The 12,596-nt window shown below is 47.5% G+C and overlaps 1 protein-coding gene and 1 non-coding gene across 6 annotated transcripts in view; both read right to left on the reverse strand.

The window, feature by feature from the left end:
- LOC106585779 (ubiquitin carboxyl-terminal hydrolase 34) overlaps positions 1–12,596 on the reverse strand; it is a 62,065-nt gene that overhangs the window by 31,501 nt on the left and 17,968 nt on the right. For 2 of the 5 annotated variants that reach the window (XM_014172427.3, XM_082964757.1), the window contains exons 11-27: positions 12,299–12,424; positions 10,021–10,150; positions 9,535–9,665; positions 8,542–9,230; positions 7,147–7,361; positions 6,234–6,349; positions 5,552–5,679; positions 5,319–5,408; positions 4,550–4,645; positions 4,019–4,101; positions 3,090–3,244; positions 2,627–2,740; positions 2,365–2,464; positions 1,909–2,071; positions 1,412–1,538; positions 842–989; positions 212–312 (exon numbers count right to left, since the gene is read on the reverse strand). In XM_014172427.3, coding sequence (XP_014027902.3) covers positions 212–312; positions 842–989; positions 1,412–1,538; positions 1,909–2,071; positions 2,365–2,464; positions 2,627–2,740; positions 3,090–3,244; positions 4,019–4,101; positions 4,550–4,645; positions 5,319–5,408; positions 5,552–5,679; positions 6,234–6,349; positions 7,147–7,361; positions 8,542–9,230; positions 9,535–9,665; positions 10,021–10,150; positions 12,299–12,424 — 2,712 coding nt within the window. Of the gene's footprint in view, positions 1–211; positions 313–841; positions 990–1,384; positions 1,539–1,908; positions 2,072–2,364; positions 2,465–2,626; positions 2,741–3,089; positions 3,245–4,018; positions 4,102–4,549; positions 4,646–5,318; positions 5,409–5,551; positions 5,680–6,233; positions 6,350–7,146; positions 7,362–8,541; positions 9,231–9,534; positions 9,666–10,020; positions 10,151–12,298; positions 12,425–12,596 lie in introns of all 5 variants that reach the window. The other 3 variants (XM_082964749.1, XM_014172414.3, XM_014172436.3) reach the window with 2 other exon arrangements.
- Positions 4,275–4,407, reverse strand: LOC123739695 (small nucleolar RNA SNORA70). The gene has a single exon (XR_006767869.1). It is a non-coding gene; the product is annotated as a small nucleolar RNA SNORA70 (small nucleolar RNA).

The following is a 12,596-nucleotide window of genomic DNA, read 5'->3' on the forward strand; positions in this document are numbered from 1 at the left end:
TGTGTTATAGGCATTGCGGCTTTGAAAGCCAACGTTCCACCGTTCGCAGAGATATCAGTCACGTAAACGCCGCATATGGTCGGCGCAATCGGAAATGGCCTTTAAAAGCCGCAATGCCTAATAACCCGCGATCGGATTGAAATCCCGGCTCTAGTGTGCGAATATTTACGCCTAAGTGCAGACTCCCAAGTGTGTGCGGGTAGTTAGTTACCTGCATGTCTTTGAAGCCCAGCTCATGCAGGGTCTTCTCATCGTAGTCCGTGGTGAGCTCATGGCCAGAGGAGATCATTCTGACCGGGCCCATCAAACCACCTGACGGAAACACACACACACACGTTAGAAACAGACTGTCCAAACACACAATACTAAAAGCAGATCGCGATCCATTAACCATGACACAAATCTGAAAGGACCGCATAGAAACGGTGTAATCCTTCCTTCTGAGGTGATTACTTCAATATGCACGCTTCCTTTAGCGATCTTTCTAATGAGGGGGTAAGGAAACCATTCGCTGCATAAGAATTGCCCTTCGGGACAAAAGATCAAATTGAATTAAATTAAATTCAAGACTACTGACACACAGGCCCTGTTTGAATACCCCTAAAATACTGATACATAATACACTGAGATCAGTGATTACTTCAAAAAGGGAAGGATGCAACCGCCTTGGGGAGAATCTCAATTGCATTTCCTTGATCACATCCAATCGCATACTCATCATCCAATTGGTTTTAAAAAGGGCGAGGAGAGGATGCGAGGAATCAAGGAAAATGCAATCGAGATTCTCCATTGGTATTGCCGCTACACTGGATCAGGGGTCAAAAGGTGAGAGGTGACAGACCTGGGAAGTCCCCCTGGCGGCTGCTCTGCCCAAACTCCTGCAGCTGGGCCTGCTGGTTCATCTGCTCTTTCTGCAGGTTCTCGTACCAGTGGGTCACCTCGGCCCGCAGGTCTGCCACCTGGTCACTGGGGTACATCTCGATGGTCATCTGGTACCACACACACACAGGTAGGAACGTAGACACACACAGACGCAACACACACACAGACAGGAAGGGACAGACGCACGCGCACACACACACACACACACACACACAGGCAAGTGGCCAAACAGACACACATAGGCGCACAGACAGACAGACAGACAGACACACACACACATAAAGTGTGTTAGAACATCCTTACAAACATCTAGAATGAAAACACAGCATTCTTCACAGTAGTATCACAACAAACATATTGCTACTCCATAAAAGTATGAAATTAGCTTGCACCAATCGTTTCCATTCATGTTGACCTGTAGATTTTTCCTAACATCACAGAACACAACAGCAACAAGAGTATTTGAGTGTTTCCAATCGACCAAGGGTTAATAATTAAGTACCAAGATGCTGGGTACTTTCTTGGGTACCTTGTCGGGCAGGCCGGCGGGCTGGCACACGATCCTCAGTGGCAGAGACTGCTTGTCGCTCAGCGCCTTTAGGTGGCTGCTGATGCCCGTGCCCTCGATCTGCCACTGACGCAGGTGGTACGCAAACCTGGAGAGAGGACAGGAGACAAAGAGAGTGTTGGGGGGGAGAGAGAAAGTGAGAGAGCGCCAAAGTGCTGGTTGAAATTAGCGCGGGAGTTGAGTGGGGGGGAAAGTGTGGGTGAAGGGTAGATGGGTCAGGAGAACTGGACCAAGAGCTTGTCCTGTAGCTCTCCAGGTCCAGGGATGATCTCTACTAGGCGAGTCAGAAATATAGTTAATGATAAGCAGTGTTCTGGTTAAGTTTAGAGGTTCAGGGCTTAAAGTACACAGGTTGAGAGGATGGAGATGAGGAGCGCGTGTGTTTCTCTGTGTGAGAGTTTCTGTGCGTCTGCTTGCGTACATGCATTTCTGTGTGTGTGTGTGTGTGAGCTCCCAACCTGCGTCGGAAGGCCTCCAGGTGGGTCTTGAGCATGAGCAGGCCCCTCTCGATGACGGTGAGGCTGGAGTGGGCGTCCTTCTCCAGGTTGGCTGAGGTCATCATCAGGCTCTCCATGCACTTACTGATGAACTCCTGCTCCTTCTCCAGGCCTGTCTTACCAGCTGGGGGACGGAGACGGACACGCAACCGCAGAATCAATATCGGTCAAAATCTTAAATCAGTAGGTCATCCACGGGGCTCCTGATAGGCAAGTTGAAAAAAGCCGAGCTTCTACACAAACGTCTAAAACCGCTCGTTCAATATAATGACTATAAAGTAGGATGTTTTGGATGTGGACATGTTGCTGCGGACAGGGTTTTCACTTCCTTTTTTGCAGCAATATAAAAAAAGGGTGTTACGGTAGAGAAATTATACTACTAGTCTTCAACCATGTACCAACTGAAGGTCCACTGACCGTTGATGTAGTAGGAGTTGATGTACTGGATGGCAGCGCGGCTGATGTCTGCGGACTGGGCCCTGAGGGCGATGCCCCACAGCTGGTCCATGCCACACAGCTACAGAGGAGGGGGTCAAAGGTTAGAGGTCATAGACAAGGTGACAGCAGGGTTCAGTGAGAGGTATGACGGGCCTGAAAGTTACCAAACACCGATGACACAAACCGTGTGTGTATAAGAGTATGTGTGTACGTCCAACTGTACTCGGGTGTGTGTGTGTACCTCGCAGTTGGAGCCGCTGTCGTAAGCGCTGGTGGCCAGACGGGCCAGATTACAGAGATGCTGGAAGAGGTTGAGGCCCGTCATGCTGATGGTCTCCGGCTTCAGCTGGGGCATCTGAGGAAACAGGAAGTATTAAGGGCAAAAGGTATTACAATGATAGATTCTGTGACTTTAAGGCCAAGGCTTTTAATACCAAGGCTTTTCAACGATTTGGGCAACTTTTCCGATTTGTTTCCCCCGGCTAGCGAATCACTTTTCAATGACCTTCCATTATGAATTGACAACTTTGGGACTTATTGAATCACAACCCCCCCACGCCCTTTTTTTTGTTTGTTACAGATTCTAGCTATCGATTTGTTTAATTGTTTTTTAGCTCAGGTTCACCATCACCAAAGACCACGTTGGAATGACCCTTGTCAGACACCCCTCCCCACTAAGACCAGATGGTCCAGTCCAGTCGTACCTTTTCCAGGAAGAGGTGTTTGTAGGTCTCCATGCCCATGGCGTGCTGGTCTTTGCTGCGGACCTGGTTGAGGAACCAGTGCAGCGCGTCGTCGTAACACTCTCCGTCCTCCACCAGGCAGTGCCACAGGATGTCCACCTGCTCTAGACTCAGTCCTGAGGGAGAGGAGAGGCTGTTAGAGGGTGTGTTCATATACAAATACCCAGCTGTTATAGATGCACACGTTCACTGCTGGGGAGACGCGGAGCTTAACAGGTGTCATCGTTGGTACACTTCAGACTATAAGGGGAAGGATGAGCGTATCACTCCCACACTGGATCCACAATAGACACACAACCACACAGGCAGACAGACATGTACACCACATCCACATTTTCACACACACACACAATATAAATGGTTGCCAGAGAAAATTGGCTGCAGTATTATTCCTTTTGTGTCCTGATCGGGCGCCATCAGGGCAGGGAGTCTCCCAGTCTACCTCTAAATCCAAAATATTACCTCCCCTTCACGCATACACAAAAACGTGCAAACATACACGCTCGCACACACACAGAGGCGACACACACAGACATACACACAGACATACACAAAAGTCACACACACAGCTATGAACAGAGTGAATTAGCTAGGTAGAGCCAGTCACCCCTCTGGAGACGCCAGAGGACAATGAGGTTCTCTGTTGCAGGAGAGAGAGCCTCATCAGGTTGCACATCTCCTCCAGGGCCAATTCCTTTCCCAGGGTGTAGCCAGCCAGCCAGAGGCAGAGAATGACAGGGAATGTTTCTGTTGAGCTGTATGTGAAGACCGGCTAATGTAACGGAAAGCTGGAAGAAATCTTCCTTATTGGACACGTCATGGCTGAAACACTCCCCGTTTCAGTCTTTTGTTCCATTTGGTGCCTAATGAACACGACCCTGTTGACTTACTGAAGTGGTCTGGGGAGCCCAATGTGGAGAAGACACAGGTCAGGAACTGCAAGCGAACTTGGACTTCTGCACTGTGGCCATACCTGTGATCGCATAGTAATCAAAAGAACATAATTCAATAATGAACTATTCCGTTTCCTTTTGAACTGCAACGTCACTCTAACGTCCATTTCAATGCGTTTGACATTTCAAATAAGGAAATCAAAAAGACTAGCCACGCCCTCTGGTTCTGTCAGGACAAAACATGCACACGTCGCTTTGTCTCAGCGGTCCCTTAAAGCAGCCAGCACCTCCCAGCTGGCCACATACACAACCACAGAGTCACTGTCCGCAGCCATGGCACACCAGAACCGCACTGCAGCGAGACTGGTCGGCTTAATAAGCTGCGGTTACATTGGTGTACCTACAATACATGCTGTGTTACCAAATATGTTGCCATATTCCACAGTAATAAGACTGTTACCGGTGTATAGTTACAAGGCAAAGCCAATAATGTCAATGGGGGAGGGAGAGAACGGGTGGGTTACTCACAGGGCAAACTTGTGCCTCTGCTCTCGGACTTCCTGGATGTAGTGCAGCAGGTTCTCGAAGAACAGCTTCATCATGTGCAGCTCCTTCTCTGCCCACCTGAAAGACATGACGCACCACGTCAAAGAGTGTGCGTTCGCAAATTCATCATCTGCTCCGATTTCTGAGCACTCTCGTCCGAGTGTGCCAGAGCACAGAATAACGGCTGAATTTAAGAACACGTAACAGCCGTTGAATACGGCCGCTGTCAGTAAACGTCTGCCAAAAAAGCTTCATTAAATTGTAGCCAGCAGCACAGTTACAGTCACCAACGCTGTGGATAGCAGCCTAACCAGCTCTGTTAGGGTGAGTAAAATGGTCAGAGTGAGCTGTTCTCTCATTTGTGTCTGGAAATAGCTAGGAAGCTAACCAACGTTAGACAGACTGGGTGCTTGACTGCTGTGTGAGAACACTCCTGAGAACGCACGGATCAACCCTATTCCTCGGACAGTGTCCAGCGTGCGCTCTGAACACTCCGAGTGCGAAACACTCTGAATTTACGAACAGGCAATCCGACAACGCTCGGAATTTACGAAGGCCCTGACCGTACTCTGGCACTCCAAAAGTGAATTTACGAACATAACTACTGTTTGTGTGACATTTGGTATGGTCAGAGTTATGGACACAATATGTCCAATATGTGCAAATCTGTTGCATTGTCAATGTTATTCTGTGATGCCATGTAATGGACAACGTTTGTCTGTTCTAATCATGCTGAGGGTGCGATGCTTACATGGTGATCCAGTGGGTGTCGTAGCTGGAGCCGAACTGCTGAAAAGTGCCGAAAAGTTTGGGAAGGAGGCGCAGAGAGACGACCACGGATCTGTGAGAGAGAGAAGCATGGAGACACGAAACAAGTTTCACATAATAGCTAGCCAAGGAAGGGATAATACAAAATCATTTGACATCAATTTATTTCAGAGCTATGTTGTTCACACAGACATACACGCGCACACACACACACACCTGTTGTGGGCTAGGTTCTCCAGGCAGCCCTCGATGAAGCGCATGCGGATCTGACGGTCGGTGAACCAGCACACCAGAGAGCACAGGAGCTTCTCCGCCTCGTTGATCAGGCCCTCCGACAGGTGGATCTGATGGAACCGGGAAGAACGGAGAAAGGTCACTCGCACCTTTTTCAGACTTCAGAATATCACAAAGATCCTAAACTAATAGGGATAACTAACCTCAATAATAAATGAGCTGCTCGTTGAAACCTGAAGGAGGAAGTGACGCAGTCTCCTAATACGTTGAGTATTTTGTAGCTGACAAAACGTGTTTTCCACACAGTAACCATGTTTCCATCCAACCATTTTTATGCGAGTAAAGTACCATTGGATAAATATATATATCATAACAGGCCTGATTTAAAACTGTCAAATTGTCAGAAAATTCCCTAAAATGTGAAACAAAACAAATACTCTAGACAAGGGTGGATACTTTTTTGGTCGCTGATTAGAATTTGCAACAAATCGCACAATTGTTGATAGACTAACCATGACGTTGAGATATATATTCACAGTCACGCGATGCAGTTTTATTAAGCTCCAGATGAAATCATTTGTAATGAACTTCACAGGGTGGTGAAAGTTGACAGTACCAGAATGCTTTCTTAGTGCACGGTGTAATCCAGTGTCATGGTTCTTACCGCGTCCTCATCCTGCACCAGGTCCCAGAGCAGCGTGTTGCCCTTCTTGCACACGTTGTCCAGGTTGATGTCAGTCACGGCATTGCCAGAGTACTGGTGCTTGTGGACCTGCGGGCCTGCAGAGGAATAAAACAGAGCCGCTGGTGAAAAAGAGAGCCATCAAAAGGTTCAGTAAAGACTAACTGAAGTGCTAAAATGTCAAGCTAAAATATCATGCTAAAATGGGTCAAGGATAACAACAAATCGAGTGACACTAAGAATGGCAATAAAAGAGCAGCCATATGGAACACCATACTGTCACGTTTACAGGTAGAAGTTTTCTATTTATTTTATTTAGCAGACGCTCTTATCCACAGCAGTAATGAATATATACATTGTCATACTGGTCCACCGTGGGAATCGAACCCACAACCCTGGGGTTGCAAGCCTGGGGTGGCAGGTAGCCTAGTGGTTAGAGCGTTGGACTAGTAACCGAAAGGTTGCTGGATCGAATCCCCGAGCTGACAAGGTACAAAATCTGTCGTTCTGCCCCTGAACAAGGAAGCTAACCAACTGTTCGCCGGTAGGCCGTTATTGTGAATAAGAATGTGTTCTTAACCGACTTGCCTAGTTAAATAAAGGTTAAATAAAAGTGTCATAAAAGCGCCATGCTCTACCACCTGAGCTACACGGGATTAACTGACGGTGAAAGCGTTTGACTGGATTGACCCATCCAGATGATTAGTAGAACCATAACTACATGATTCTTGCTGCTGTAAACTGAGGCCCGTTATCGGTGTGCAATAAGTGGGTAAACCGTTACGCGAGTGCGGTATTCTGTGAATTTTCGAGCCACGATTTCTGGGAAACCCGGGAATTTGGGGTCAATTTAAGTAAATTCACAACCCTAGGTGCACCGTGCAGTGCAGCCTACCTTGCACCATGTGCTCGTGGTAGATAGAGGCCAGGTTGGGCAGGTGTTGCTGCAAGTGGGAGCTGAGCTCGGCGTGCGAGTTGATCTGCACCAGCTCCTCCTCACAACCAGACTCCTCACCGTCAAAGTCGGCCATGTTCTTCTCCGACTTGGCGCTGATCTGGGAGCTGCTGCAGGACACGTCATCTGCGCTCAGCATGTCGTCCACCATGTGCCTGGTGGATGATTCAATGTTAGAAGGGCAATGCATGTTTTTGTCACTTGAATATGCCCAAGATTCACGTTGCAGGGAAAACAAATACATTTACACTGAACGTACAAAACATTGCTCTTTCCATGAAAGACTGACCAGGTGAATCCAGGTGAAAACTATGATCAATTACTGATGTCACTTGTTAAATCCACTTCAAATCAGTGTAGATGAAAGGGAGGAGACAGGTTAAAGGATTTAGATCACAATATTTTTTTTATTTAACCTTTATTTAACCAGGTAAGCTAGTTGAGAACAAGTTCTCATTTACAACTACGACCTGGCCAAGATAAAGCAAAGCAGTGCGACACAAACAGAGTTACACATGGAATAAACAAACATACAGTCAATAATACAATAGAGAAAAAGAAAGTCTATATACAGTGTGTGCAAATGGTGTGAGGAGGTAAGGCAATCAATAGGCCATAGTAGCAAAGTAATTACAGTTTAATAGAATTACAATTGAGACATGGATTGCGTATGTGTGCCATTCAGAGGGTTAAAGGGCAAGACAAAACATTTAAGTGCATTTGAATGGGGTATGGTAGAAGGTGCCAGGCGCACCGTGTTGAGTGTGTCAAGCACTGCAATGCTGCAGGGTTTCACACGCTCAACAGTTGCCCGTGTGTATCAAGATTGGTCCACCACCCAAAGGACATCCAGCCAACTTGAAACAACTGTGGGAAGCATTGGAGTCAACATGGGCCAGCATCCCTGTGGAACGCTTGACGCCTTGTAGAGTCCATGCCCCAACAAATTGAAGCTGTTCTGAGGGCAAAACGGGGTGTAACTCAATATTAGGAAGGTGTTCATAATGTTTTGTACAATCAGTGAACATCTAGTTCCTCATGACAAATGTAGAAAGGATTGACTGGACACTTCTACACATCGATGCAACTACAGCCAACTCAACCGTCTATGATGGTGTCTAGAGTCATTTGGACGCCGACATAATTGCTAGTAGTTGGTCCTGAATCAACATGTAGAACCGGCAACGGACAGTTGTTGGGGTCTGTAGATGATAGAAGCCTTAAAAGAACCTCCTCTCCCGAGGCAAATTTGCCAAACAGAACATTGTGAAAGAAGAGACATAAAGAAGATACAGGTTAGCGTAAAGAAAGCAAAAGAGAGGGTGATAGTCTTACCCTTCATGATGGTGGTGATGATGGTGGTTGTGGGGCCCGATGAAGTGTCGGCAGTTGAACAGCTCGTTGCCCATGGCGTCCCCCAGGAAGTCCCCGGGGCAGGGCAGGCAGGTCTGCTCCTGGGGGCCAGGGGCCATTTGGGATGAGGGGCCTCCCATCTCTGAATGTTGTTGTTCGGGCCCCTCAGGCCGGGCCGAGCAGGCGTCCAGCATCCTCATGCGGCCCTCCATTGATACCGCAGCCGTTACCATGCCGACGGCTGCATCGGGGTTAAAGGGCAAACATTTGGGTTTTGGTCCGTCTCCTGCCCCTCTTTCGGCTCTCTCGCCATGCTCCTCCACCAGCGCCTCGCCCGCTTTCCGCTTCCTGACCTCTGGCTGGTCCCGGGGCTGCTTCTGTGGGCTGCCCTCGGCCGCGACACCCCGGTTGTTCCCCTCTTCATCCTCTTCGTCGTCCTCATCTTCATCATCATCTTCATCATCTTCCTCCTCCTCTTCCTCCTTGAGGACCTCGCTGTCAGCCATGTCATCAGAGTGCAGCTCACTGCCGGGGCTTCCCGCTGACTGGCTGGCACGGCTGGAACCCGCCTCGTTGCTGGAGCCCTCGCTGTGGCCACTGCTGCTGCCCGGCCCACTGCTGCCCTCCTCCATGCTGTTGGCCGTCTCGTCCGAGCTGCCCTGCATCGACTCCTGGACGGGGCGGAGAGAGGAGACCAAATCAGTTCCAGTTAAACCAGCCATACATCAGAACCACAAGACATGCTAATAATCGGGGACATTGACTTAGACTAGCTTTTTGATAAAAAGTCTAAAGTTAGCAATTGGAGACAGAGGCTAGGCAAAAAAAATTTTTTTTATAAAGTCTTGGATTTCTGAACAGTGCTGGAAAGTCACAGTTTGCTACTAATAGCAATTCCCATGAAATGTATTGAGAACGCGCATCACTTGTTTCTCCAACTAGATGGTGTGAAAAGGGTACTAGAGTGCTGCTAACCTCCGTGTCAGAGAGTCTCTGCTGGCCCCGCTTGCTGCCGCCCATCATCTGCTCGTCCATCTCCATGTCACTACCGCCGCTGTGGTGAGTGTCGCTGTTGTCACTGCTGTCCGGGCTGGCTGCTGGGGAGCCTGGGTAGAGACGAGAAGCAGAGGCTTGATGCATCAGATATCGCAGCTCACAAAACATAACGTAGTCTATATATAGCAGAGATGTTTAAAAGCATATTTATCTAAGTAAGTGGTAAACCATGGTTATTGGTATCTAAAAGGTGTTCAAGACTTTTGTTCCATCCCAGCACTAAAACATCTGATTCAACTCCTTGATTAGTGCTAGACTGGACCAAAAACCTGCATACCACCAACTTAACAGCACCGGAGTTGACGACTACCACTGATCAAAGTATATGTATGTATATTAATATATATATATATATATATATATATCTCCCCTTGAAATACACAGACATAAACACAACCATCGTACCTTTCTTGTTGCCCATGGGGACGTTGGTGTTGAGCAGCGAGGCGAAGGAGCTCTGCTTGGAGAGCTGGGCCTTTGCGGACAGGGCGTTGTTCCACAGAGCCTTTATGAGCATGGAGGCCAGGTACAGGGTCTGGGGGGAGCAGCATTGAATTACATACAGAATCACAATTATAGGATCTTTATGGTGGGCAGGTGACCAAGACAAAGAGCAGCTCTGTTAGACTGGGTGTATGTGACTATAAAGCTCCTTATCAAAGTCATTTCATATTTTTTTTTTGATTTCACCTTTATTTAACCAGGTAGGCCAGTTGAGAACAAGTTCTCATTTACAACTGCGACCTGGCCAAGTTAAAGCAAAGCAGTGTGACAAAAACAGTTACACGTGGGATAAACAAAAGTACAGTCAATAACACAATAGAAAAATCTATATACAGTATGTGCAAATGGAGTAAGGAAGTAAGGCAATAAATAGGCCATCAGAGCGAAGTAATTACAATTTAGTAAATTAACACTGGAGTGATAGATGTGCAAGTAGAAATACTGGTGTGCAAAAGAGCAAAAAAAAGTTAATAAAAACAATATGGGGATGAGGTTGGTAGTTGGATGGGCTATTTACAGATGGGCTGTGTACAGCTGCAGCGATCGGTAAGCTGCTCAGATAGCTGATGACCATTGAGATACACCTGCTGGAGCGCGTGCTACTGGTGGTTGTTGCTATGGTGACCAGTGAGCTGAGATAAGGCGGAGGTTTACCTAGCAAAGACTTATTGATGACCTGGAGTCAGTGGGTTTGGCGATGAATATGTAGCGAGGGCCAGCCAACGAGAGCATACAGGTCGCAGTGGTGGGTAGTATATGGGGCTTTCGTGACAAAACGGGTGGCACTGTGATAGACTGCATCCAATTTGCTGAGTAGAGTGTTGGAGGCTATTTTGTAAATGACATCGTGAGGTCGAGGATCGGTAGGATAGTCAGTTTTACGAGGGTATGTTTGGCAGCGTGAGTGAAGGAGGCTTTATTGCGAAATAGGAAGCCGATTCTAGATTTAATTTTGGATTGGATATGTTTAATATGAGTCTGGAAGGAGAGTTTACAGTCTAACCAGACAACTAGGTATTTGTAGTTGTCCACATGTTCTAAGTCAGAACCGTCCAGAGTAGTGATGCTAGTCGGGCAGGTGGGTGCGGGCAGCAATCGGTTAAAGAGCATGCATTTAGTTTTACTAGCATTTAAGAACAGTTGGAGGCCACGGAAGGAGTGTTGTATGGCATTGAAGCTCGTTTGGAGGTTTGTTAACACAGTGTCCAAAGAAGGTTCAGATTTATACAGAATGGTGTTGTCTGCATAGAGGAGGATCAAGGAATCAAGAGCGACATCGTTGATATAGACAGAGAAAGAGTCGGCCCGAGAATTGAACCCTGTGGCACCCCCATTGAGACTGCCAGAGGTCCGGACAACAGGCCCTCCGATTTGACACACTGAACTCTGTCTGAGAAGTAGTTGGTGAACCAGGCGAGGCAGTCATTTGAAAAACCAAGGCTATTGAGTCTGCCGATAAGAATACGGTGAATGACAGAGTCAAAAGCCTTGGCCAGGTTGATGAAGACGGCTGCACAGTAGTGTCTTTTATCAATGGCGGTTATGATATCGTTTAGTACCTTGAGCGTGGCTGAGGTGCACCCATGACCAGCTCTGAAACCAGATTGCATAGCGGAGAAGGTATGGTGGGATTTGAAATGGTCAGTGATCTGTTTGTTAACTTGGCTTTCGAAGACCTTAGAAAGGCAGGGCAGGATGGATACAAGTCTAACAGTTTGGGTCTAGAGTGTCTCCCCCTTTGAAGAGGGGGATGACCGCGGCAGCTTTCCAATCTTTAGGAATCTCGGACGATATGAAAGAGGTTGAACAGACTAGTAATATGGTGTTGCAACTATGGCGGCGGATAATTTTAGAAAGAGAGGGTCCAGATTGTCTAGCCCAGCTGATTTGTACGGGTCCAGGTTTTGTAGCTCTTTCAGAACATCAGCTATCTGGATTTGGGTGAAGGAGAAGCTGGGGAGGCTTGGGCAAGTAGCTGCAGGGGGTGCGGAGCTGGTGATATGTAGATCAAATCACACTCAACATTTGATTGTCCACTCCTTGCCGCGGCCTAAATTTGCTTTGTGTTCTGTTTCCTTGCCACAATACGAGTATCGCGATACTGGCATCTTCCCGGATCTAGGTCATTAGTAGAATACGATCAACTACCATTGGGCACTCATGATGTGTGTGTGTGTACCTGTTCGGTGTGCGCACTGGGGTGCAGGCCGGACACCAGGTTGAGGACGTGGCGCAGCGGCACAGGGTCCAGATTCTTGATGAGCGAGGGGAACAGGTCGTGGATGTAACGGCTACAGTGCTTCAGCTACATGGGGAGAACAGATAGAGAGACAAGGTCAAGGAGAACATCAATGGAAAAGAACAAAAATAATTCAATGGATTATGATAGCAAAACTAATTGGTAGAATACAGTAAAGAAAATAAGTATAAATATGCATAGAATTTCAGAGTAGGAGTGCTGCTCTAGGATTAAGTCC

This window comes from Salmo salar, chromosome 02 (genome assembly GCF_965601325.2).
Source record: "Salmo salar chromosome 02, fSalSal1, whole genome shotgun sequence".
Classification (NCBI taxonomy): Eukaryota; Metazoa; Chordata; class Actinopteri; order Salmoniformes; family Salmonidae; genus Salmo; species Salmo salar.